The 27,791-nt window shown below is 47.3% G+C and overlaps 2 protein-coding genes and 1 long non-coding RNA gene across 13 annotated transcripts in view; 1 reads left to right on the top strand and 2 right to left on the bottom strand.

Annotated features, from left to right (window-relative positions):
• Window positions 1-27,791, bottom strand: part of LOC308465792 (uncharacterized protein) — a 430,090-nt gene that overhangs the window by 126,079 nt on the left and 276,220 nt on the right. For 6 of the 11 annotated variants that reach the window (XM_080986032.1, XM_080986037.1, XM_080986036.1 and 3 more), the window contains one exon: window positions 21,642-21,815. In XM_080986032.1, the coding sequence (XP_080842158.1) occupies window positions 21,642-21,815 (174 nt within the window). Of the gene's footprint in view, window positions 1-21,641; window positions 21,816-24,538; window positions 24,665-25,248; window positions 25,319-27,791 lie in introns of those variants that run through there. The other 5 variants (XM_080986033.1, XM_080986042.1, XM_080986043.1 and 2 more) reach the window with 2 other exon arrangements.
• The window catches only part of LOC308465694 (uncharacterized protein), a 386,527-nt gene that overhangs the window by 78,016 nt on the left and 280,720 nt on the right, over window positions 1-27,791 (top strand). The gene's annotated exons all lie outside the window — the stretch shown is intronic.
• Window positions 16,551-17,505, bottom strand: LOC308466363. Its single transcript, XR_013980800.1, has 2 exons — window positions 16,745-17,505; window positions 16,551-16,710 (listed from the first exon to the last, which is right to left on the bottom strand). It is a non-coding gene; the product is annotated as an uncharacterized lncRNA (long non-coding RNA).

The raw sequence follows: 27,791 nt of genomic DNA on the forward strand, positions 1-27,791 counted from the left end.
CACCCCGCTCGCCAGAAAGTTGCCAGGATTGGTGCAGAAGTTTGGGGGGGAGGCCAAGGACTATCATGCCTTTAGGACAGAGATGCAATATGCCCTTAATCTGCAGTTTGATGACTTTCCCGACGAGGAATCGCGGGTGGCTTTTGTGATTGGGCATCTCAAAAAGGGGGCGAAAGACTGGGTGAGGCCCCTGATGGCAACAAACAATGACATCCTGAAGGATACGAGGAAGTTTTTTCGTGCAATGGATTTGATGTTTTCCAGCGATATTGAGCAGGGAGTGGTATGCAGACAGTTAATGGCGTGCAAACAGGGGAGCCGATCTGTGCGTGAGTACTGGACTGAGTTTACCATGTTGATCCATAAATTGGGGTGGGATCTATCGGCGGAACCCATTCAAATGCTCTTTGAAGAAGGGCTTGCTTCGGCGGTAAAGGATGAACTTTCCCGGGCGCCCAGGGCGGAGTCTATGGATCAGCTGACCAAATCAGCGCTGACCATAGGAGCGCGCCAAGAGGTGAGAGCCTTGGAGAGGCGGGAAGGGAAGGGGGAACGTTGGAGGGAGCTTCGCATTCCAGAGATTCCAGAGCCACCGTTCCCGCCGGGAGAGCCGATGGAAATTGGAACAGCGTGCGCGCGCGCAGTTTCAAAGCCCAGTGAAGAGCGGAAGAAGGAGGGAAAGGGCGCCAAGAAATGTTATCTCTGCCAACAGCCAGGTCATTTTGCCAGAGTCTGCCCCCAAAGAAAGGAATGGCAAGGAATGGCGGGAGCTGTTGGGGAGAGGGAGGAAAAGGTACCGGAGCAAGTAAAAGCCAACGCCTGGCTGCCACCGTCGGGGCACAGCAGCCAGGCCAAAGAGCAGTGAAAGTGCCCACGCCGGAACCTCCTAAACCCGCCCTAGTGATAGAGGTGTTACTAGAGCTGCCTAACGGACACCCACTAAAGATAAAGGCGCTATTGGACTCAGGCAGCTCCTGCAATTTCATGAGTAAGGAGTTTGCTGCTGAGCACCAGATACAGACTATCCCTTTAAGTAACCCTTTGCAGGTGACCACGATCGATGGAAGGGAGCTGCTGGGAGGAGAAGTCAGCCAGCAGACCGTCCCAATGATAATGAGGGTAGCAAGACACACTGAGCTAATAGCGTTTAATGTGGCTACCTTGGGAGGAGCTCCCATTATTTTGGGGATGAGCTGGCTAGCGTTACATGATCCGCTAGTGGGCTGGCATCAGAGAGTGGTCTCCTTTGGGTCAGCACATTGTCTAGAACACTGCAAAGAGCGGGAGGCTCAAGGAGGGGCCAGAGCCACTCTAGCAGGGACGGAAGTAACGGAGAAGGGGAAGGTTCCCCAACAATACGCCGACCTGAGCAACGTCTTCAGCGAGAGGGAGGCAGACAAACTACCCCCACATAGGCCCTTTGACTGTCAAATCAATTTACTCCCTGGGGCACAGCTCCCTGTAGGCAAGCTGTACGCCATGTCAGACAGAGAGATGCAGGAGCTAAGGGAGTTCATTGACAAGAACCTGAAGAGAGGGTTCATCAGAGAGTCCAGGGCGGTGGGGGGCAGCCCAGTGTTTTTTGTGGACAAAAAAAACACGGACAAACCCAGGCTTGTAGTGGACTTCAGGGCCTTAAATGCAGTGTCAGAACCAGTGACTTTCCCGATGCCCAGAATTGATGACATTTTGACAAGGGTCAGGAAGGGAAAGATTTTTACTAAACTGGACCTGAGGGGGGCGTACAACCTGATACGAATAAGGAAGGGGGATGAATGGAAAACCACCATGTTCACCCCTTTGGGGGCGTTTGAATATTTAGTTATGCCCTTCGGCCTACAAGCAGGCTCCGCGTGCTTTCAATCGTTTATGAACCACGTCCTGGGGCCTTTGCTTTACAAGAATTGTGTGGCCTTCTTAGATGACGTGTTAGTATATTCAGAGACTGAGGAGCAGCATGTAAAAGACGTCAGGGAAGTGTTGGGCAGACTGCAAGCCAATCAGCTGTGGGTGAAGCTAGAGAAGTGTCAGTTTCATGCCAAGGAGGTGGAATTCCTGGGGTACCGCTTGTCGGACAAGGGATTGGCCATGGATCCTGGCAAGGTCCAAGCGGTACTGGAATGGAAAACACCGAAAACAAGGAAGGATGTGCAAAGATTCCTTGGATTTGGAAACTTCTATCGGAAGTTCATCAGAAATTTTGCCCACTTGACGGCTCCCATTACGGACTGTCTCAGCAGTAAGAGGAAATTCGTTTGGACGGCGGAGGCGGAGCGAGCTTTTGAGGAACTGAAAAGGGCGTTCGCTTCGGAAGAACAGCTCCTGCATGTGGATTTACAAAAACCGATGCGAGTGGAGACGGACGCATCAGACCGGGCTGTGGGGGCGGTGCTTCTGCAGCCTGGGAAGGAGGAGTCAGAGTGGAGACCGTGTGCCTTTTTTTCGCGAAAGCTGAACAAATCTGAGAGGAACTACACGGTGTATGACCGAGAACTACTTGCCATTCATGAAGCGTTCAGGAGATGGAGGCATTTATTAATTGGGGCACAACATAAGGTGCAAGTGTGCACGGACCACAAGAACTTAGAGTATTGGAGAACGGCACGAGTGCTCAACCAACGGCAAGTGCGATGGGCCCAGGAGTTCTCCAAATTTCACTTTGAAATTTGTTATGTGCCAGGTCCAGAAAATGTTAGGGCGGACGCTCTCTCACGCAAACCTGAATATTTGGAAGGGGAGGGGGACCCGAAGAGAGACATGTCATCCCAGAGGACCGCTGGGTGTGTGGGGTGGCATTGGTGGGGCAAAGAGAACTGGTAGAGGAAACAGAGAATGATGAATATGCCCAGAATAAGCTCAGAGGTCTTAGGGGTGAGGGAGAGGAACCAGGGGGTTTTGAGGAAAGAAATGGAGCGTTGTATTACAAAGGGGCACTGTATATCCCCGAAGGAGACTTAAGGGGGAGGGTACTCAAGCAGTTGCACGACAGCCCCACAGCGGGGCATTTTGGACAACACAAAACCATGTGGTTGGTCACCAGGGAATTTTGGTGGCCTAAGGTGAGGGAAGATGTACGGGAGTATGTAAGAGGGTGTGAGCAATGCCAGCGAGCCAAAGGGGAGAGGCGGGCGCCGGCGGGGCTATTAGAACCCTTACCAACCCCAGAACGACCTTGGGAGGCAGTGTCGATAGATTTTATGACTGATCTGCCGAAGTCCAAGGGGAAAACAGCCATCATGGTGGTGGTAGACCTACTAACAAAGATGTGCCACTTTGTAGCCTGTTCGCATGCAGTCACGGCGGAAGAGACAGCGAAGTTATTTGTAGAACACATTTTTAGGTTGCACGGGGTGCCATTGAGGGTGGTCTCAGACAGGGGAAAACAATTTACTTCCAGGTTCTGGAGGAAGCTCATGAGCTTACTGCAGGTGGAGGTCAACTTTTCGACTGCCCGGCACCCTGAAACCAACGGGCAGGCGGAAAGAGCAAACGGTGTCCTCCAGCAATACCTGAGGTGTTATGTCAATGACAGAGAGAATGACTGGGTAGAAAAGTTGGCGCTGGCGGAATTTGCCTACAACAATGCAGAGAATGTATCCACAGGGATGAGCCCCTTCTTGGCTAATTATGGGTGTCATCCCAGGGCATTCCCAGGGGGAGGAGGGGAGAGATGGAGCGTCCCGGCAGCCGAGCATTTTGTAGAAGAAATGGAAGCAATCCATCGCCAGCTCCAACTCAACTTAGAACGGGCGAAGGAAGAATACAAGAGGCAGGCAGACAAGAACCGAAGGGAAGGTGAAACCATAAGGGTGGGAGATCGGGTGTGGCTGTCAACCCAAGGGTTGCCGTTCAAAGGAGGTTGTAAGAAATTAAGACCCAGGAGGTTGGGTCCCTTTGAGGTCATTCAACAAGTCAACCCAGTGGCTTTCAGGCTCCGGTTACCCAACCACATGAAACTGCACCCAGTATTTCACAGGTCGTTACTGTCACCGTATGAGGGGGGACGAGAAGGGATGTCCACTCGGGGACCGATCATAGAAGAAAGGGAATGCAGCAGCCATGTGGCAGAAATCCTCGACGCCAGGTGGAAGGGGGATCAGGTGGAGTATTTGGTAGCGTGGGAAGGAGAACCGGAGTCAGAAAACACTTGGGTAATGGCAGAAGATATCAATGACGAGGTATTGATAGAAACGTTCCATCAAAGGTTCCCAAGGAAACCTCAGCCTGTGGAGAGGTTCCGGAGGGAATACTTTGGGACCACCGATGAGGAGGAGGAGTTGGAAGGATTCACGGATTCGGAAGGGGAAGGGGAGATGGACTCTGAGGAGGAGGAGTACTTCGAGACCAGGAACCGCAACAGGTGGAGAGAAGTGTTCGAGACATCGGAAGGTGAAGGAAGTTCCTTCCGGGGTTTTGCCTCCTCACCGCCCATAGAGGAGGGGGCGGGAGGGGGTGAAGGGGGCCCTGGAGGGGAGGTGGATGTCAGGGAACTGCCATCGGAAGGAAGGGAGGTGGAAGGGCTCACACAGGTTGGGAGAGACTCAGCAGCTGAAGAGGGAACCAGTAGGGGGAGAAGAGCTGAGCTGAGGGAAAGTGAGCAGGAGGGATGGCTCCGAGACACTTCCAGCGAAAACAGTGGGGAGGTTTCAGGACCTCCTGTAGGGACACCCACTCCTCGCCGGAAACTGTCACGCAGAGAGTCCAGAAGACGTGTTTCCGTTAAGGAGCTTTTATGTTGGAAGCGATTCCGAAAGCAACCACTGTCGGAATCTGCAAGCGACTGACAGAGCCATGTTTAAGGGGCTCCGTTACAGACAGAGGTTTGCAAACTTGACCAAACTCTGAGGGACTTGGATTTTACGCACAAGCAGCTCATCGTCCCATCACACAACCGGACTTCCTCGTGTCTCCCCCACCATGCGTTCTTTACAATAAAAATGTCAACAAATTATTACCTTATTTCATGTCTTACTTTGTACCTTTCAAATATTATACTTTTAAATTTAAAATACTTTTTATCAATTACTTATACTTTAAATCAACCATAGTATTACTTTAAATTTCAACCTTTTCTTACTTATAACTTATTTTCCGGTTTCACCAAATCTAATCGCTGAAGCTAAAATTTCCAAATCGTGCAGTTTTTAACATTCATACAACTTATGATATTTTTGTAGATAGTCCTTAAATTTTTTCCAGTCCTCTTCCATTATTTCTTCTCCCAAATCTCGGATTCTGCCAGTCATTTCAGCCAGTTCCATATAGTCCATCAATTGCGTCTGCCACTCTTCCAGTGTGGGTAGATCTTGTGTCTTCCAGTATTTTGCGATAAGAATTCTTGCTGCTGTAGTTGCATGCATAAAAAAAGTTCTATCCTTCTTTAACACTTTCTGGCCGACAATGCCCAGGAGCAAGGCCTCTGGTTTCTTGGGAAAGGTATACCTAAATACCTTTTTTAACTCATTATAGATCATTTCCCAGAAGGCCTTCACTTTTGGACAGGTCCACCAGAGGTGAAAGAATGTCCCTTCAGCCTCCTTACATTTCCAACATTTATTATCAGACAGGTGATATATCTTAGCAAGCTTGACTGGGGTCATGTACCACCTATATATCATTTTCATAATATTTTCCTTCAAGGCATTACATGCCGTGAATTTCATTCCGGTGGTCCATAACCTTTCCCAGTCCTCAAACATGATGTTATACCCAATATCCTGAGCCCATTTTATCATGGCTGATTTGACTGTCTCATCCTGTATGTTCCATTTAAGCAGCAAGTTATACATTCTTGAAAGTACCTTAGTCTTGGGTTCTAACAGTTCTGTCTCTAGTTTCGATTTTTCCACCTGGAATCCTGTTTTTTTGTCCAATTTAAAAACCTCTTGAATTTGAGCGTAATGAAACCAATATTGCACCTTATTCTTTAATTTTTCAAAGCTCTGCAACTTCCAATTGTCTCCAATTTTTTCTATTATTTCTATACTCTGGTTTCTCTTCAGATCGTATAAATCTTTCGCCTTTTACTAAAGACATGTAAATAGACTCCTGTCTGTCTCTTTTCCCCTCCCTGGGGGAAAGGAGGGAGGAGGGTGTGTTCTTCTCACGTTTGAGGAGGATCGCCGGTTTGTGGCCTTGCCTGTATCCTGCCGGGAGACGCAGACGGGAAGGTCAACAAGTATCTCAGCCGATTGCCTGGAGTGAGGCCAGTTACCTCTGACTGCGTGCTGAGAATACTGACATATGGCAGCAGCCGGTGGTTTCGATTCATCGTAAATCTGCTTGAGAGGCTGGTGGATCGTCATCCTCTGCACCAAGGGAGGAGATAACGTCTGCAAGCAGCCAGAAGCTGAACAGACGGCTGGACACCAAGAGGAGGTGTTTTTCCAAGCAACGGAGCCCCAAGGTATGCTGAATTTCGGGCTAAAAAGTGTGAACGCAGATTGATTCATTCTCTGGTTCATGGGAGCTGCGTTTGGGAAAAAACAGCTCTGATAGAAGAGGCCTGCAGCTTGGAAGCTCAGCCTGCATACCAGGAATTCTTGTGGTTGATAAGCTTTCCTGTTCAAAGATTGGTATGCACAGTTGCTAAGCAACGTCCGTCAGAGAAGTGGAAAACTACTGACTGTGCAGCTGGCTCTGAGAGAGCCTGGGAAGAGAAAGTTGTTTTGGCTATCTTCGTTGCTGTGCAAGGACTGAGAAACAGCTTGCAGTTTGCTTGCCAGAGTAGGCAGAAAACAACCCAGCAAAGGCTATTGGATTTTAGCAGGCTGGAAAGTGAGAGCTGAGGCTTGGATTCAAAATGGATGCCAAGAAGGGGGGAGGCCTGCCTTATCCATCTCCCCTGACTAATGACAATTATTCATCTTGGTCTGTAAAGATGAAGGCCCTGCTGCAGAATCAGAGGCTCTTTGGGGTGATTGAGAACCCCATCCCTGCAGCACCAACCCGAGGTTGGGAATCACAGAATGTAAAGGCCAGGACGGCTATAATCCTGTGTGTCTCAGATGACCAATTGGTGCATATTCAGGATTTAGAATATGCGCAAGAGATTTGGGAGGTGCTACGTAGAACACATCAGAGGGATGCTGGTTCTTCAGCATTGCTGTATTTTGAGAAGTTGACCAATCTGAGGCTTGCGCCTGATGGAGATGTTCAAGCGCACCTGACGGAGATGAAATTTCTGTGCCAACAGATGGTGGAACGCAATTTCCATCTACAGGAGGAAGTGTTTTGCTTCATGATGATAAACAGCCTTAATCGGACTTACAAAACTGTTGCCAGTCAGCTTGGTTCCCTACCGGCGGCAGACCTGACTTCGGAAAGGGTGTGTGCTGTCGTTCTGAATGAACACGACCGACTTGCTGCACTGGAAGTGAAGGACAGGGGGAGGGAGGAACAGAGTTCTATCTCCTCCACTGCTGTTGCTACTGGAGAGAATGCTGTAGCTTTGAACGTTGTCCGATGTTACAATTGTGGACAGGCTGGGCATCTTCAGCGGAACTGTAAGAAGCCACGCCAGCCAAAAGGAGCTAAGAGCAGCTCTGCGAAGCCTGAGGCGTCAGGCAAAAGCCGTACCAAGTCTCAGGTGAAACCTGCAAAGGCTTTGATGTCGAAAGGAACCACGCCAGATGTTGGGAACGCGTTTATAATCGACACGGGTTGCACGGTTCATATGTGCCCACACAGAGAACTGTTTTCAACGTTTAAGAAGCAAAGCTTCGCTGTGAAACAGGCCAACGGTCAGGAGTTGGAAGCGACTGGGATTGGGACTGTGTATCTTGAGAGTCTGAACTTGACTATAAACAAAGTGTACCTGGTTCCAGAACTGAGGTTCAATCTGCTGAGTGTATCGCAGATTGCAAAGAAAGGACTGAAACTGTCCTATGATGATAAGAGCTGCAAGATCTTCAAAGATGGAGAACTGTATCTTACTGCCAAAGAGAAAGATGGACTGTATTTGTTGACTTTTGATCAAAGTGATTACATGAAATGTAATTCTTCTGATTCTAATATAATCTCTCTTGCAGGTGTGACCAAGACGGACACCAGGAAGGTGACCACGAGGGTCGACAGTGCATTTCAGCGGGTGTATGCTGATGTGATTGGTCCTCTAGCACAGTGTTTCCCAACCTTTTTTGGGCAAAGGCACACTTGTTTCATGAAAAAAATCTCGAGGCACACCACCATGCCAGATGGGGAAAGGTCCCTTTTTACTTATGTAAAAAAAAATAAAAAAATAGTAACAGCATAGAAGGTAATGGTTAGGCTAGCATTCCTCTTCCAAATATGCTAGGTTTTTATTTGCAGGGACTGTTCTACATGGGAAAGCATTCAGCACTGTCATTCTCCCATCTGCCATCTGAATTGGTACTATTCTGGGTCAACTTACTCTGCTGCATGTGTAGATGAAAATGGCACCAAGTGTGGGGGAGGGGGCAGAACAGGTTTCAGATACAGGATATTAAGCATACACGTACTTCAGATTGAACTGGTTGCTTGCTTTGCAAGTTTTCATTTCCCAAATGACTGCCTTGGCAAGCGCAATACCTGCCAGGCTCAACGCCGGTCTCGCGCTGCCGCTTCCCGCGCTCTCAAGGACCCGGGAGGAGGAAGGCGTGAAGGGAATCCCGAAGGTGCGAAAACCTCGCGCATGCGCAGGCCTTCCGCCTGCGACAGCCCAGTAGGCCGGCCGAAGCGAGTGGCGATGGGATGTGGGAGGGAGCTCGCTCGCCGCCCCCCGTGTGCCTATGTGGGGCACGTTACAGCCCCGTGACGTCAGCGCCACGCAGGCAGCCAGGCAGGCAGACGGCGAGAGCCCCGCGCTGGGCGGCCTCTCCTCGCCGCCGCCGCCCCGCCTCTCGCCGCCCGACTCGCCCGCCTCCCTCCCACGGCACACCAGGCAACGTCTCGCGGCACACTAGTGTGCCGCGGAACACCGGTTGGGAAACACTGCTCTAGCACCATCTAGAGGCAATGCAAGATATTATCTTGTGTGTGTGGATTGTTTTTCTAATTATGTTTGGGTTTTTATGATGCAGAAACCACAAGAAACCTTAGAAAGGTTTCAGGAGTTTTGTGACAAGGTCAAAAATGTGCATGATGCTAACATTGACTGTCTCTTCACAGATGAGAAGCCAATTTTTCTGTTACAGAAGTTTCAGAAGTTCCTGGATGAGAAAGGGATAGACCACAAGGTTGCTGTTTCGGCGGAAGCGTGGAACAGGAGTGTCTGTGTAAGGGTGAACAAAGAATTGCAAAAGGGGATGAATGCGCAATTGCTGAGTTCACATTTGCCACATGAATATTGGGCGGAGTCGTTAATGTCCTATGTTCACACGTGGGTGAGAAAGGTCTCAAAAGAGTTGGGAAGTTCTCCTTTTGAGAAGCTGTTTCATAGAAAACCTTCTGTTGCCTATTTTAAGGTTTTCGGGTCTCAAGTGAGAACAGAAGCTCCAGGTGGAGTAAAGAATGCCAGAGGCATTTTTGTGGGATATGAAAAGGGTCTCTACAGAGTAATTTTGTCTGAATCTGGTCAGGTGATTCTCACAAAGTTTCTAGAGAGTGCTCCTGAACAGGAGCGGGTAATAGTACACACATTTCCCACAGAGGACAATTCAGATGATGATGATGATTTTACTGATTACACAGATTACAGTGGTACTGATGATGACAGTGATAGCTCAAAGAGCTCAGTTGAAACAGTCATTGAGAGGAAGTCTTACACAATGGATAGACCTTCACAGGTGAAGGAAGAACCACTGTTTGCCATTGGTACTGGTTCTCAACAAAGTCCAAAGGTTGAACCAGTGAGCAGAGAGGATCAGCACCTCATACGCAGGTCTGAGAGAGTTACAAAGGGTGTACCACCAAAGAGGTACTCAAAGGAGTTTGCTAACTTAGCTGTTGCATGTGTTGCTATTGTTAACAACTCAAAGCAGGTTGAAGCAGTGTCTAAGTCAGAGACAAAGACACAACAGAGAGCCCCTAACCAAGGTAATGCAGAAGCACTCATTCCTTGGAAGCCAGACAACCAGAGAGGTACACTGGTGGAGCCAGTGGTGGGGAGTTCCAAGGGTGGAACTGAAACAACAGGGGACTGTTATATGTATAACAACTGTTTGTTTTCTTCTCTGGATCGTGTTTTGCCCATTGATGCTTTTGGGGGAGGTTGTTGGGAAAAAGCAGCAATGCAAAAGCCAGCTGCAGGTGGCTGGAATGCAAAACAGGATGTTGTGGTCTGGAATTGTACTAGTGGAGAAAGGGGGCTGTCCTTTCTCTGTTCTGAGCACCGGATGTTAGCTCAGAGTGTCATCTGACCTGTGCTGGAAGTACAGGGGTGGAGTTGTGACTCTTCTGCTGGAGTCTGGAGGGTACAGACACGTTTTCTCTGTACTGCTGAACGACAGGAATAAAACATGTAAAAGGACTCCTGTCTGTCTCTTCTTCCCCTCCCTGGGGGGGAATGCAGGGAGAGAGGAGGAGGGTGTGTTCTCCTCACGTCTGGGGAGAATCGCCGATTTAGGACCTTGCCTGCCGGGAGACGCAGATGGAAGGTCAGCAAGGATCCCAGCCGAATGCCTGGAGTGAGGCCGGTGTACCTCTGACCGCGGCTGGAATTCTGACAAGTTCTTAACCCAAGGTACTATTTCTAGGTTAGCGGAGTCTGTAAGCTGAAGCGTATGTAACTGAAGCGTACGTAACCCGAGGTACCACTGTACTGGAATTTGCACACCAGATCCTTATATCAATATGAAACGATATGCAAGGTTATCAAATGGTCTGATGTCCTGTCAAAAGCCAAAACCAAACCAACTAGGAAGAGCGTTTTCATAAAAAGGAATTGGAAATGGGTGCTGTCTCAAAATAATCTACTTCTCTCAAGCTACCCTAATCCTTTAGGTATCTTCTCACAAGAGGAGTGTAAAGTTTGTGAATATGGTGTCTAAGCACAGAGAATATCTATGGAGGAGTGGTGTATGTTGGAATATGAGTGTGACGCAGCTGCAAACTGGCAGCTCGGTATTTACATCAAAAGATGTGGTTGGTGTGGGAAAGAATGTTCCCGGAAGTTCACAGGATTTACAAGGCTTTGTTCTGTGTGTAATATGAGACCTTCCTGTTGCGTATGTGAAGGAAGTCTGAGTCTCTTGCTCGGAGGAGACCGAACTGATCGGACATTTTTTTGTAGAGTTGTGCAGTCAGAAATAAACAAGACGTAAAAGACTTTCTGACTATCTTCTTTCTCCTGCTGGTATGCAAGGAAGAAGGGGGTGTGCATCTTACCGGCTGGGAGATGTCGCCTATCAAGATCTTCCTGGACTGCGGGGATGTCAGCCAGAGTAGATCACCGGTAAACAAGCCCCGGGATCTGGGAGAGAGGCCAGCCTCTCCCGAGGGGGGCATGTTTTCCAACAGTGTTTTAGTCTCAAGATTATTCCGAAATGTGGCATCACCAGCTCCTCTGCTTCCACATTCAGCAACACCTCCAAAAAGTCCTCAATCCAAGGCAGACTATTATCCTTTAGTTGACATATACTCTGGAGGTGACAATCCTGACTAGCCAGCTGACCTGGACCCCAAGGAACCCCATAAGTCAGACAGCCCAGGGTCCTTGCACTTGAGGAATTTAGGGAAGGACCTACTTGACAGAACTGAAAAGAATTGATTACATGCCTTCTGTGCTCTGCCACAAGACGCCCAGAATGAAATATTCTCCAGATTTGACCTCTGACGTTCCTGCCTAATAAGTTTGAAGAAGGAACACAAGGGCTCATGCAAGTAGAACTTGACCCTTTATGCTCCAGATCCAGCCCACCAGATATTCCAGCATGAGTTGAATTGATGGGCTGAAAAGCCACCTCCTCCCACCAGCAGGTTAATGAACCCTCTTTCCTACCAATTGGAGATGAAAAGCTTCCCCAAAGATTTGGTCCACATGCAAGAGGCAAATATGGCCACAACACCTGCCTGGCTTGCAATGAGAGAGCTCAAAGAACGTCAACAGGACACTCCGTAGAAAGCACCAAGCATGGGGCCACTTACATGTATTAGCTACTCGTCTGTTTTCTGCCCATGCTCTGGGGTTGCAATTTTCAGGCTTGGGGACAGGGTGGTGACTGGTTTTTGCACCAAGTTCTGTCCATAAGCCCCAGTGAGTTCAAGGGTTCCACCTTGAGGTCACTACTGGACAGACCCTGCCAGCCTTATGAAGTGGGGTGATTAGCAAACAGGGGAAATTGAAACCACTGGAGAGGTTTAGAAATGGGGCTTCTGTTGGGAAGGGGCTGCCCCATTTGTGCTTCTCCCGGGGCAGGAGACTATCTAGCGCAGGAGAATCCCTGCAGGGCCTCTGAGGCTCCCATTGCTTCTTCCTCTCTCCCAGGACCCTGCAGCTTCTTTTGGCTACTTGACTCTTCAGGAAGGATGAGTGAGACGGATCCTGTCAAGCTAGAGGAGATGGAAGAGGGAAGATGGACAGATGACCTGGTCAGGTTGTCTCCTGCATCCCTCTCCACAACCTCTGAGCACTCCCTCCCAGGGACCTCCGAGAGATCTGGTGAGTCCCAGGGGAGGGGAGATGGGGACCTGGAGGGATGGAGCCGGAGAGGAATTGGGGATTGCTCAGCTTGGGGGTGGGGGGAGGCAGGCAGGCGGATGGAGATGGAGAAGGGGGACACCTTTTCGGGCTCCCCCACCTGCCTGCCTGCCTGCGCCTTTGTCATCTGCAGGCAATTTGAGCTAGGAATAGATCACAGCTCCCCGGCCAACGCGATGTGTTGGCAGCTCAAAAGGTCTAAAACCAGTTCTGTGATCTAAATGCCCTACCAATGTCTGACAACTCACTGATCCATCGCGCAGCACTGGACTCCTTAAGGGAACCTGATCCTGCTGTGCAGTGTGAACTCAGATGGGGCCTCCGTGTGTTGCCTTTTTCTCTTCTTTTTGTATAACTTTTATTAGCTTTATAAAACAGGGAACATAGGAATAATAAAAGATACAAATATGTAGGCTGAGTCTGTATATCTCAAACCTTCTCATCTGTCTACATCCTCTGTTAACAAAGGACTTTTCCCTCCCTCTGAAGGGGGTTTATTTCCTTGACTCAATGCCCCCTCCCCCAAAAGGAAGGCAGCATCTGGACCCCAAGGAAGAGCAGAGCTGCAGACCTCCTGCGAACTGGCCCCTCCCTGGCTTGGCAGAGAGGACAAAGAGGACCCTCTGCTCCCTGACTTGGGGGTCTCCCCCCATCAGGCATGATCTGAACAGGGACCCCCACGTCCCCTCCCTGCACCCCGGGTAGTGGCATTACAAGGTCAGGGGGTACCTGGTGTGGAAAAGTTTTTGTCACCTCCCCAATATTGACTTTTTTTTTTTGCCTACAAAAATGTTTTGACTTTATTTCATATTTTCTTACAAAGGAATGTGGATTCTGGGCCTCCAATAACAAGTAGGCCACTGTGGACAGTTACTTAAATCTACAGGATGCATTGTGTTTTGGCTTGTGTTATTTTATTTGTATTTATTGTTTGTTTATTTATTTCATAAAATTTATTTTAAACAACCTGCAAAGTTGTTTACCAATACAAAAAACAACAACAACACCACAGCAGTAAAATCAATAAGAATTAACAAGCCTACTTTAAAACACAGAAAAACTAAAATATTAAAATAGATTAAAATTACTTCAGCTTCCTAAGCATCTGGCTATGCTTGCCTAAACAAGAATGCTTTTAGCAGGTGCCAGAAAAGCGTCTAGCAAAGGCACACGCTTTATTGCAAGAGGCGGGGAGTTCCAAAGGGCAGGTGCTGCCACACTAAACAACGCAGTGCTGGAAAGGGGGTGAAAGGCAAGCGGCCAGCCTCACAAGGTTGTGGAAGGAGGAGCTCCTGGGAGGAAAGGAGGTGCCGTGGAAATGCCATTCTAGAAGTAAAGAGCCTCCGTCTCTCACTCCTCCTCCAAACGAGAGCCAGGTGTGTGTGTAAACATCTAGAGTGAGGGGGGAAAGTATTTGATCTCTTGCTAAATTTGGTTTTTTTGCCCTCTGACGAAGAAATGCCTAGTCCACAATATTAATGGTAGGTTTATTGTAGCTGTGCAAGACAGAATAACAACTGGGAAACCCAGAAGACAAAAGTCAAAGATTGATGAGATTATTTTTGGGGTGGGGATTCTTGTTCCTACTTTTCTCTCTTTTATTTATTCCCAATATCATCCCGATCTTAATCCTTTATCTTGACAGCCACTGGTATGCAACTTTCATCATATTTAACAGATCTATATGCAAATTAACATGCAAGAGGACTTTTATAAATCCATATACGACAAAAGTCCATGCAAGCAGATGTGGTTTCCTGTGTGAAATATTCCCCAGTTGTAATCTGTCGGTTGTCTGCAGCCCTCTTTGAGAGGAACCCCATTTTCAAACCCGTATAAATATTTGGTGGGCAATGAATGAATCTTTTCCCACATTCCAAACACTAAGACGTTTTCTTTCTTGTATGGATTCTTTGATGGGAATTGAGATCACCACTCTGACGAAAGCTCTTTCCACATTCCAAGCACTGATAGGGTTTCTCCCCTGTATGTATTCGTTGATGGATAGTGAGCGTCCCCCTTTGACAGAAGCTCTTTCCACATTCCAAGCACTGATAGGGTTTTTCCCCTGTATGAATTCTTTGATGAGAAGTGAGATGACCCTTTCGATTGAAGCTCTTTCCACATTCCAAGCACTGATAGGGTTTCTCCCCTGTATGAATTCTTCGATGGGAAGAGAGATGGGTGCTTTGACTGAAGCTCTTTCCACACTCCAAGCACTGATAGGGTTTCTCCCCTGTATGAATTCTTTGGTGGGAAGTGAGTTCACTACTCACACGAAAGCTCTTCCCACATTCGAAGCACTGATAGGGTTTTTCCCCTGTATGAATTCTTTGATGGGAAGTGAGATTGGCGCTTTGACTGAAGCTTTTCCCACATTCGAAGCACTGATAGGGTTTCTCCCCTTTATGAATTCTTTGGTGGGAAGTGAGACTGTTGCTATGACTGAAGCCTTTTCCACATTCCAAGGAATGATAGGGCTTCTCCGCTGTATGATTTTGTTGATGAGAAGTGAGATGATCCTTTCGATTGAAGCATTTTCCACATTCCAAACACTGATAGGGTTTCTCCCCTGTATGTATTCGTTGATGGGAAGTGAGCGTCGCCCTTTGACAGAAGCTCTTTCCACATTCCAAGCACTGATAGGGTTTTTCCCCTGTATGAATTATTTGATGAGAAGTGAGATGACCCTTTCGATTGAAGCTCTTTCCACACTCCAAGCACTGATAGGGTTTTTCCCCTGTATGAATTCTTTGGTGGGAAGTGAGTTCACCACTCACACGAAAGCTCTTCCCACATTCGAAGCACTGATAGGGTTTCTCCCCTGTATGAATTCTTTGGTGGGAAGTGAGTTCACCACTCACACGAAAGCTCTTCCCACATTCGAAGCACTGATAGGGTTTCTCCCCTGTATGAATTCTTTGGTGGGAAGTGAGTTCACCACTCACACGAAAGCTCTTCCCACATTCGAAGCACTGATAGGGTTTCTCCCCTGTATGAATTCTTTGATGCACAGTGAAATTATTCTTTTGATTGAAGCTCTTTCCACATTCCAAGCACTGATAGGGCTTCTCCCCTGTATGAATTATTTGATGAGAAGTGAGATGGGCCCTCTGGCTGAAGCTCTTTCCACACTCCAAGCACTGATACGATTTCTCCCTACTCTGTGTTCTTTCGTGTGAAGTGAGGCTATTCCTTCGAATGAAGCTCTTTCTTTGATGGGAGTTGGACTGGGAGCTCTGATGGATGTTCTCTCCACACTCTGAATGTTTATATGACTTCTCCGCTATGTGGATTCTGTTGTGCTCCCCCTTGTTCTTCCCTTCTAAGTCATCACCATCTGCAATGAAGAGAGATGCTAATTAGAGTCTCAGGAGGAAATGGGAGCTCCAGATTATTGAACAATGTTAATGAATGCTTGTGACAGAGGAAGATCTGAAGAGAATGAGATGTGAGGCCGTCCTATAGGTTTCACTTCCTTAGTTGGCTGGTATTGACTGAGATATTGCTTGGCTTTTATCTGGGATGGATTTTGTTCTGGCTCAATCATGGAATCCACTCCATCTGCAATCTAAACATGCTATGATCCAACAGGGAGCCTTACCAAGAGAGTCCACGATTCCGGACTTAAAGTTGTACTATGAAGCTGCAGCTTTCTGCTGGTTGAAAGATTGGTTACTTCTTGAGAACACTGATGTCCTGGATCTGGAAGGGTTTAATAATGCTTTTGGATGGCATGCTTATTTGTGGTACGACAAGGTAAAGGTTCATAAACCTTTCAAGAACCATATTGTCAGGAAAGCAATATTTAATGTCTGGATAAAATACAAAGACTTACTAGAAAACAAGACCCCAAGGTGGTTATCACCAATGGAAGCTAAGGCTCAGAAAAGACTCAATATGGAGGCCAAATGGCCAAAATATTGGGAAATAATAGAAAAAGTAGGAGATACTTGGAGGCTGCAGAGTTTGGAGAAATTAAAGGATAAAGTGCGAGATTGGTTACACTATGCTCAGATTAAGGAGGTTTTTAATTCGGACAAAAAGATAGGATTCCAGGTGGATAAATCGAAACTAGAAACAGAATTGTTGGAACCAAAAACTAAGGTACTCTCAAAAATGTATAACTTGCTGTTAAAATGGAACAGCAAGAATGTATAACTTGCTGTTAAAATGGAACACTCAGGATGAAACGGTTAAATCAGTTATGATAAAATGGGCACAGGACATTGGTTACAACATTATGTTTGCTGACTGGGAAAAGTTATGGACCACCGGTGTGAAGTTTACGGCTTGTAATGCCTTGAAAGAAAATATTATGAAAATGATATATAGGTGGTACATGACTCCAGTCAAGCTTGCAAAAATATACCATTTGCATGATAATAAATGTTGGAAATGTAAGGAGACTGAAGGAACATTCTTTCACCTCTGGTGGACTTGTCCGAGAGTGAAGGCCTTTTGGGAAATGATCTATAATGAGTTAAAAAAGGTATTCAAGTATACCTTCCCTAAGAAACCAGAGGCCTTCCTTTTAGGCATTGTTGGCCAGAAGGTGTTAAAGAAGGATAGAACTTTTTTTCTGTACGCAACAACAGCAGCAAGAATACTCATCGCTAAATATTGGAAGACACAAGACTTGCCCACACTGGAAGAATGGCAGATGCAACTGACAGACTACATGGAGTTGGCTGAAATGACTGGCAGAATCCGCGACCTGGGAGAAGAGACAGTGGAAGAGGACTGGAAAAAGTTTAAAGACTATTTACAAAAACATTATAAGTTGTATGAATGTTAAGAAAGTGCACGAAAGGAAATAACATGGCATCAGCAATTTAGTTGAAAGATATATGAGAATAAGCGGAAGTTAAAAAGAAAGACGAAACCTGAAGTAATGTTATGCCTAAATTAAGTTGCTAGGAATTTGATAAAAATACTTAAAATCTCTGGGATTCTTCCCTGGAAGTCAGTGAAGAGAGCCCAGGTACTCCGCTACCCACGCCCACCCTGCGCAGGAGGCTCCCGCGCAATGAGAGGCGGAGACGATTGGGTGTCAAACAGCTTTTATGCTGGCAGAGGTTTAAGAAACGCCCACAGACAGATTCTGCCAGTGACTGAGGCAGCCACGCGGAGATGGGCTGTGCAGTCCGAAGGGTTTAACCAGGCAACCAAGCGCCCAAACGGGGTCGGCTTACGCACAAGTAACTCCAAACCATTACAATCCAGCAACGTCCACGCCTTGTCTGTGAAACAAACCGCAACATCTTCACCTGAACACTCCCCATCAGAAGTTATCTCAATCTGGTTGGTCAAAATTTAAATTGACAGATGGCAATATATACAACTTAGAAGTATATTCAACTCAGATCAAAAGAAAGGATTTGCGAAAGAAGATTTGAAATTTAAAGTCACAGTGATACAGAACAACAAGAAATTGTTATCCAAAACGTATAATCTTTTACTGGACTGGGAATTGATAGAGGAAGAAGTGAAAGAAACGATGATTAAATGGTCTCAGGATCTCAGACATACTATCTATCTAGAGCAATGGGAGAAACTCTGGCGAGAGGATATACAATTTACTGCCTCATATACAATTAAAGAACATTTTGTAAAGATGTTCTATAGGTGGTACTTAACGCCAGTTAAGCTGGCAAAGATATACAAATTGAAATCCAATCTCTGTTGGAGATGTGGTGGAAAAATAGGAACAACAATACATATGTGGTGGAGGTGTGAGGAAATTAAGAAATTTGGGATAGTAGTACACGAAGAACTAAAGAAGATGTTGAAAATATCAATAACAAAGAAACCAGAGACATATCTCCTTGGATTGAGAGATGAAGAGATACCATGGGGGGGGGGGGAGAATTTTTCTATATGCAAGTACTGTGAGGAGAATCAGAACTTACAGGGTTAAACAGTTCTGTGTGACGTCTCACATTCTGAGGTGTGGTTTTGTTCACATACGGGAATCTTTCTTTGTGTGTGAATTACTTTCGTTTTTAGCTGTCAAGCCGAGGAGATGTCCGCTCGATCTCCGGGTTGATTAATCATGTTTTTCTTTACAATGATTAAAGACTTCTTAGATGAGCAAGAAGCCTGCGTGCAGCCTTGGATTTATCACCCACCCAAGGCACGACCGCTGCTGCGAAACTCGGCTTGGAGCCAGGAAGACAGCTTAAGGCTCACAGTTGGCACGGAGAGTTGGCACAGGAAAGTGTGGCGGACGCCATTACATTCCACAAGTGCAGCTGCTGGAATAGTGATTGCTGCTCGGTGGAAGTCACAAACTATACCCACAAAGGAGGAATGGATTTGTAAACTAAATGAATATTTAATTCGGGCAAAATTAACTGCTATAAGAAGAAATGGATCCAAACTACAAGAAAGAAGATTCCACCTAAACATTAGGAAGAACTTCCTGACAGTAAGAGCTGTTCGACAGTGAAATTTGCTGCCAAGGAGTGTGGTGGAGTCTCCTTCTTTGGAGGTCTTTAAGCAGAGACTTGACAACCAAGTGGAAATGTTTTGATGAATATATGGCAAAATATTGCTCAAGGAAAGATACGCTAATATGCCTAGATTAAAATGTGAAGTACTGGATGGAAGAAAAATTAGTAAGGAAAGATAATAAGAATATGAAGATGATTTGAGAAGGTTGTAGAATGCAAAGATTATTGTAAATTGCAGAATGTGGAGGAAATCCAGTGGGGGCAGAGGGAAGTGGGAGGAGGGAGAAAAACATAATATGATGGATTGAGGAAAAAGAAATGTAAATGTATGGGGGGATGGGGAGGAAATGGTGTTGGCTTTGGTACATCTGTATTGTAAAGTAATATGTGAAAACCAATAAAAATAAAAACAATAACCATTTGGATCCCTTCCAGTCGGGATTCAGGCCTCATCATGGGACTGAAACTGCCTTGGGCGCACTGGTTGATGATCTCCGGCGGGCTAGGGACAAAGGTGAGAGCTGTTTCCTAGTTCTGCTGGATCTCTCAGCGGCGTTTGATACCATCGACCATAGCATCCTTCTGGACCGTCTTGAGGGGCTGGGAGCTGAGGGCACTGTCATACAGTGGTTCTGCTCCTTCCTCCTGGGCCGTGTTCAGAATGTGGTGGTGGGGGATGAGTGTTCAGACCCCTGGGCCCTCACTTGTGGGGTGCCTCAGGGTTCTGTCCTCTCCCCCATGCTTTTCAACATTTACATGCAGCCGCTGGGAGAGATCATCAGGGGGTTTGGGCTGGGTTTCATCAGTATGCGGATGATACCCAGCTCTACCTCTCTTTTAAATCAGAACCAGTGAAGGGGGTGAAGGTCCTGCGTGAGTGTCTGGAGGCGGTTGGAGGATGGATGGCGGGTAACAGATTGAGGTTGAATCCTGACAAGACAGAAGTACTGTTTTTGGGGGACAGGAGGAGGGCAGGTGTGGAGGATTCCCTGGTCCTGAATGGGGTAACTGTGCCCCTGAAGGACCAGGTGCGCAGCCTGGGAGTCATTTTGGACTCACAGCTGCCCATGGAGGCACAGGTCAAATCTGTGTCCAGGGCAGCTGTTTACCAGCTCCATCTGGTACGTAGGCTGAGACCCTATCTGCCTGCAGACTGTCTCGCCAGAGTGGTGCATGCTCTGGTTATCTCCCGCTTGGACTACTGCAATGCACTCTACGTGGGGCTACCTTTGAAGGTGACTCGGAAACTACAACTAATCCAGAATGCGGCAGCTAGACTGGTGACTGGGGGCGGCCGCCGAGACCATATAACACCGGTCTTGAAAGACCTACATTGGCTCCTAGTACGTTTCCGAGCACAATTCAAAGTGCTGGTGTTGACCTTTAAAGCCCTAAACGGCCTCGGTCCAGTATACCTGAAGGAGCGTCTCCACCCCCATCATTCTGCCCTGGACGCTGAGGTCCAGCGCCGAGGGCCTTCTGGCGGTTCCCTCATTGCGAGAAGCAAAGCTACAGGGAACCAGGCAGAGGGCCTTCTCGGTAGTGGCGCCCGCCCTGTGGAACACCCTTCCAGCAGATGTCAAAGCGATAAACAACTACCTGACATTCAGAAGACATCTTAAGGCAGCCCTGTTCAGGGAAGTTTTTAACGTGTGATTTTACTGTATTTTTGGTTTTATGGAAGCCGCCCAGAGTGGCTGGGGAGGCCCAGCCAGATGGGCGGGGTATAAATAATAAATTATTATTATTATTATTATTATTATTATTATTAATTAAAAAAAATTAAAACAGGAAAATATTTAAATTTATACGTAAATCTCTTTCTTCACTTTGAACCCCCCCCTCCCATTTTCATGATAAGACCAACTCTGTATTGTTTCATTGGTAACAGAAGAGGAAAAATGACTATTACTCACTTAATCTAAGCACAACGGCCACAAGAGCTTCAGTCTAGGCATTTGGCTCTGCGATGTTGAATGTTCTCTGTGCTCTCCTGTTTCCCCTTTTTTGTTTCAGTTGAAAGCAATTCATGGACCCAGAACTCATACACTGACCACTAATGATGAACTATATGTTATAGATACTCCTGCAAATTTATTCTGCTATGTTTGAGATATACAGGCTCAGCCTACATATTTGTATCATCTATTATTCCTATCTTCCTTGTTTTATAAAGTTAATAAAAGTTATACAAAAAGAAGAGAAAAAGGCAACACACGGAGGCCCCATCTGAGTTCACACTGCACAGCAGGATCAGGTTCCTTTAAGGAGTCCAGTGCTGCGCGATGGATCAGTGAGTTGTCAGACATTGGTACGGCATTTAGATCACAGAACTGGTTTTAGACCTTTTGATCTGCCAATACATTGCAGTGGCCGGGGAGCTGTGATCTATTCCTAGCTCAAATTGCTTGCAGATGACAAAGGCGCAGGCAGGCAGGCAGGCAGGCAGGTGGGGGAGCCCGAAAAGGTGCTCCCCTTCTCCATCTCCATCCGCCTGCCTGCCTCCCCCCACCCCCAAGCTGAGCAAGCCCCAATTCCTCTCCGGCTCCATCCATCCATGTCCCCATCTCCCCTCCCCTGGGACTCACCAGATCTCTCGGAGGTCCCTGGGAGGGAACGCTCAGAGGTTGTGGGGAGGGATGCAGGAGACAGCCGGACCAGGTCAACCGTCCATCTTCCCCCTTCCATCCTCGCTAGGTTTGCAGGATCCGTCTCTTTCATCCTTCCTGAGGAGTCAAGGAGCCAAAAGAAGCTGCAGGGTCCTGGGAGAGAGGAAGAAGCAAAGGGAGCCTCAGAGGCCCTGCAGGGATTCTCCTGCCCGAGATATTCTCCTGCCCCTGGAGAAGCACAAATGGGGCAGCCCCTTCCCATCAGAAGCCCCATTTGTAAACATCTCCAGTGCTTGCAGTTTCCCGTTTGCCAATCACCCCACTTCATAAGGATGGCAGGGTCTGCACAATAGTGACCTGAGAGTTGATCCCATTGAACTCATTGGGGCTTATGAACAGAACTTGGTGCAAAAAACAGTCACCACCCTGTCCCTAAGCCTGAAAACTGCAACCCCAGAGCATGGGCAGAAAATAGCAGAGTAGCTATTACAGTGGTACCTCAGGTTAAGTACTTAATTCGTTCCAGAGGTCCGTACTTAACCTGAAACTGTTCTTAACCTGAAGCACCACTTTAGCTAATGGGGCCTCCTGCTGCCACTGTGCCGCTGGAGCACAATTTCTGTTCTCACCCTGAAGCAAAGTTCTTAACCTGAAGCACTATTTCTGGGTTCACGAAGTCTGTAACCTGAAGCATATGGAACCCGAGGTACCACTGTACATGTGCTGTAGGTGCCTGCATGCTGGGTTCTTTGTATGCAGAGCCCAGTTCACAATCTTTGAGCTCTCTCATTGCAAGCCAGGCAGGTGTTGTGGCCATATTTGCCTCTTGCATGGGGACCAAATCTTCAGGGAAGCTTTTCATCTCCAATTGGTAGGAAAGAGGGTTCATTAACCTGCTGGTGGGGGGAGGTGGCTTTTCAGCCCATCAATTCAACTCATGCTGGAATATCTGGTGGGCTGGATCTGGAGCACAAAGGGTCAAGTTCTACTTGCATGAGCCCTTGTGTTCCTTCTTCAAACTTATTAGGCAGGAACGTCAGAGGTCCAATCTGGAGAATATTTCATTCTGGGCGTCTTGTGGCAGAGCACAGAAGGCATGTAATCAATTCTTTTCAGTTCTGTCAGCAAGGTCAAGTGCAAGGAACCCAGGGTCTTTCAGTTAGGGGGTTCCTTGGGGTCCAGGCCAGCTGACTAGTCAGGATTGTCACCTGCAGAATCTTTGTCAACTAAAGCAGGATAGTCTGCCTTGAATTGAGGACTTTTTGAAGGTGTTGCTGAATGTGGAAGCAGAGGAGCTGGTGATGCCACATTTTGGAATAATCTTGAGACTGATACACCACTCCTCCTTAGATATTCTCTGTGCTTATACACCATCTTCACAAACTTTACGCTCCTCTTGTGACAAGATTCCCAAAGGCTTAGGGTAGCTTGAGAGAAGTAGCTTATTTTGAGACAGCACCCATTTCCAATTCCTTTTTATGAAAACCCTCTCCCTAGTTGGTTTGGTTTTGGCTTTTGACAGGACATCAGAGCATTTGATAACCTTGCATATCGTTTCATATTGATATAGGGATCTGGTGTGCAGATTCTAGCATAGTACAAGCTTCTTAGTGTTCTGTCTGGACCCAGAGCATGAGCTGCTCTTAAGTAAGTTAAAAAGTATTTTCAAGTCAACTTTTTAATATTGCACTATTTTTTAAATTTTTAACATTTTTGCGCTTCTTTGTACTTTTAGACCTCCTTTTGCCATGTGGACGAATCAAACCTCCCTTATTGATCTATTTTTAATGGCAGGGAAAGAGATATTGTTGTATTATCTGGTTCCACAGACTCTGCCAGATTTTTTCCAGAAGGTTTTACAAGTATCTATCAGGTAAGAACTTTATTACAGTCAGCCAAAAAGGATTTTATGCGTTCCATGTCCTCTCTTAGTAGTACAAGTCACCCAGTGACTGATAGTCCCTCTTTGGTCCCAGAAGTTTGGGAGTTGCAGTCTTTTATACTTGCTTTAATTTTGAATTTTGCTTTCAGATTAGTTCCCCAAAACCTCTTTCTGCTCATCCTTAGAGCTGCTGAGAGATCCTATAAGGTCAGTAATAGGATCTGGCTCCTGCTGTTTCTTAGCCACCTCCTCATTTTCTTATTCACGTAAAATTGAGTAATTTTTGCTTGTGCTTTCTTCAGAGAAGCTCCCTTTGGAGGAGGGTCTGTGGCACTTGGGGAGAGAACATACATTTTGTAACTACTCTGGGTCAACACTGTCTTTCCCCTTAATTCCTCATCAAGTTTCCTGATATCTTTAATAATAATAATAATAATAATAATAATAATAATAATAATCCTAGCCTGAGGAAGAAACTGAGCCTGAAATGACTGAAGAATGCAAATGAATGTTTGTGAAAGAGGAAGAAGGGAAGGGAGTTACTGCCTTTTTTGGCTGGTATTAGCTAACGTATTTATGGGACTCGGAGATTCGAAAAGCCTGGCTCTTTCCAGGGATGGATTTAATTTGGCTCAGTCATGGAATCCGCTCCATCTCCAAGCTCAGTCATTTCTTTCTTCAACCAAAAACAGAAGCAGAAAGGGAAACAGAAAATTAGACAGGATGTACCTCCATGTCCTTAATATCTCTGAAGCCTACATTGAAGAAGGCCTGGGCAGCTCAGACCAGCCTCCTCACGGTTGGAAAAGGCAGGACTGGTGGAAGAATATTCCCAGACAGAACAGGAGATGCATCTCCTATGGAGAGTTGTGGGTGTGTTAACATCTCAGATGCTGCAGGTGGCGCTATGGGGCTCCCTCAAAATAGAGGTTTGTCCTTCAGAGATCTGTATGGAATTTCAAAACTGATCTTATGATCCAGCAGGGAGCCTTACCAGAGAGGCCACGATCCCAGGATTCTCCTCCTTGACTTCCTTCTGCAGAGCTCTCTGGTCAGGATCCAGCAAAGCCCAGTCCTCCTCTGGGAAAGGAACAGCTACGTCTTCAAAGCACACTGGACCCTAAGGGAAAAAGGGAGAAGAAAGATGATATTTTTCTACACATTGCTCTGTTCTTTTCTGCCTCTTAATAGCTGCATTCTTTTATCATTATTCTTTTCCTTCATGCTTATTTCAGTATCTTAATGGAACAATTTTGTTGTGTATTTAAATGATGGGGGAGAGACGTGTTTTGTTGCATCTGGGACAGAGGAAGTGGTCCTGTTGTGCTGCTGCAGATGCAGAAGGGCTTTTCTTCTCCCTGTGCTCCTCCCACGTGGGAATGTTCCCTTCTGGCTGCATCCTCTGTTCCCAAAGGTGACTTTTCCCTCCCTCTGAAGGGGGTTTATTTCCTTGACCCAAAGCCCCCTCCCCCAAAAGGAAGGCAGCATCTGGATCCCAAGGAAGAGCAGAGCTGCTTATTTCCTGCGAAGTGGCCCCTCCCTGGCTTGGCAAAGAGGACAAAGGAGGACCCTCTGCTCCCTGACTTGGGGGTCTCTCCCCCCCCCCATGCATGACCTGAGCAGGGACCCCCATGCCCCCTCCCTGCACCCCTGGGACCCCCTTCTCCCCATTGCACCCTCAGGGGGAAGAGAGAGGAGACTCACCCGAGTCCAGGAGGGGCTTTTGCAAAGGAGAGAGAAGAAGAAGGGAGGGAGGGAGGGGGAGGGGGAGGGGGGATTTAGCCCTGGAGGACCTTGCCCCCCCTCCCCTCCCCGTCCTCTCTAGGACTCCAGCTCTGCTCCTCTTAACCCTTGCCAGCCCAGCCCTCCCTCTCCCCGCTGCCCCACGGAGCCCCCTCGGAGCCCGACTCCGCGCCAGGGAGACGGGGCTTCCCCAGGAGTCTCCTGCAAGGGCAACAGCTCCGCCTGGTCCAAGCAGCCTCCTCGAGAGGAATCCCAGATCCCCAGGGAGACACGTCTTCCCTCCAGGCCCCCATCTTCCCGGGGGCAGCCCCACTGAATTGGGGGGCCAAGCTGGTGTCCGGAGACGCCTCCTTCCCTTGGACTTGGAGGCTTGGCTTCTTCCAGGCTCTGGAGTCAGACTTGGGGGGGGGGCCTTTCCCTCCGCCCCCCCACACCCAGGGGGTCCCCTCAGCCCTCCTTCTTGGGGGTCTCCCTCCGCCCCCCACACCCAGGGGGTCCCCTCAGCCCTACTTCTTAGAATCATAGAATCATAGAGTTGGAAGAGACCACAAGGGCCATCGAGTCCAACCCCCTGCCAAGCAGGAAACACCATCAGAGCACTCCTGACATATGGTTGTCAAGCCTCTGCTTAAAGACCTCCAAAGAAGGAGACTCCACCACACTCCTTGGCAGCAAATTCCACTGTCGAACAGCTCTTACTGTCAGGAAGTTCTTCCTAATGTTTAGGTGGAATCTTCTTTCTTGTAGTTTGGATCCATTGCTCCGTGTCCGCTTCTCTGGAGCAGCAGAAAACAACCTTTCTCCCTCCTCTATGTGACATCCTTTTATATATTTGAACATGGCTATCATATCACCCCTTAACCTCCTCTTCTCCAGGCTAAACATGCCCAGCTCCCTTAGCCGTTCCTCATAAGGCGTCGTTTCCAGGCCTTTGACCATTTTGGTTGCCCTCCTCTGGACACGTTCCAGTTTGTCAGTGTCCTTCTTGAATTGTGGTGCCCAGAACTGGACACAGTACTCCAGGTGAGGTCTGACCAGAGCAGAATACAGTGGCACTATTATTTCCCTTGATCTAGATGCTATACTCCTATTGATGCAGCCCAGAATTGCATTGGCTTTTTTAGCTGCCGCGTCACACTGTTGGCTCATGTCAAGTTTGTGGTCCACCAAGACTCCTAGATCCTTTTCACATGTACTGCTCTCAAGCCAGGTGTCACCCATCTTGTATTTGTGCCTCTCATTTTTTTTGCCCAAGTGCAATACTTTACATTTCTCCCTGTTCAAATTCATCTTGTTTGTTTTGGCCCAGTTCTCTAATCTGTCAAGGTCGTTTTGAAGTGTGATCCTGTCCTCTGGGGTGTTAGCCACCCCTCCCAATTTGGTGTCATCTGCAAATTTGATCAGGATGCCCTTGAATCCATCATCCAAGTCGTTGATAAAGATGTTGAATAAGACCGGGCCCAAGACAGAACCCTGTGGCACCCCACTAGTCACTCTTCTCCAGGATGAAGAGGAACCATTGATGAGCACCCTTTGGGTTCGGTCAGTCAGCCAGTTACAAATCCACTGAGTGGTAGCATAGTCAAGAAGTTACCAGCTTCTTTACAAGAATATCATGGGGCACCTTGTCAAATGCTTTGCTGAAATCAAGGTAGGCTACATCCACTGCGTTCCCTTCATCTACCAGGCTTGTAATTCTGTCAAAAAACGAGATCAGGTTAGTCTGACATGACTTATCTTTCAGAAATCCATGCTGACTATTGGTGATCACAGCATTCCTTTCTAGGTGCTCACAGACTGTTTGCTTAATGATCTGCTCCAGAATCTTCCCTGGTATTGATGTCAGACTGACTGGGCGGTAATTATTTGGGTCCTCTCTTTTCCCCTTTTTGAAAATAGGGACAACATTTGCCCTCCTCCAGTCTGCCGGGACTTTGCCTGTTCTCCAGGAATTCTCAAAGATGACTGCCAGTGGTTCTGAGATCACATCTGCCAGTTCTTTTAATACTCTTGGATGCAGTTCATCTGGCCCTGGAGACTTGAATACATCTAAACTAGCCAAGTATTCTTGCACTATCTCCTTAGTTATTCTGGGCTGTGTTTCCTCTGCTGAATCATTTGCTCCAAATTCTTCAGGTCGGGCATTGTTTTCTTTATCGGAGAAGACCGAGGCAAAGAAGGCATTGAGGAGTTCAGCCCTTTCTGTGTCCCCTGTTTGCATTTCACCATCTTCTGCTCTGAGTGACCCCACTGTTTCTTTGTTCTTCCTTTTGCTAAAAACATACCCATAAAAGCCTTTTTTGTTGCTTTTAACCTCTCTAGCAAGCCTGAGTTCATTCTGTGCTTTAGCTTTTCTGACTTTGTGTCTACACGTGCTGGCTATTTGTTTGAATTCCTCTTTGGTGGTTTCCCCCCTTTTCCATTTTTTGTACACATCCTTTTTTAATCTTAACTCAGTTAAAAGTTCTTTAGATAGCCACCCTGGCTTCTTTAGGCACCTTCCA

Source organism: Podarcis pityusensis (genome assembly GCF_964106645.2).
Source record: "Podarcis pityusensis genome assembly, chromosome: 2".
Taxonomy (NCBI): Eukaryota; Metazoa; Chordata; class Lepidosauria; order Squamata; family Lacertidae; genus Podarcis; species Podarcis pityusensis.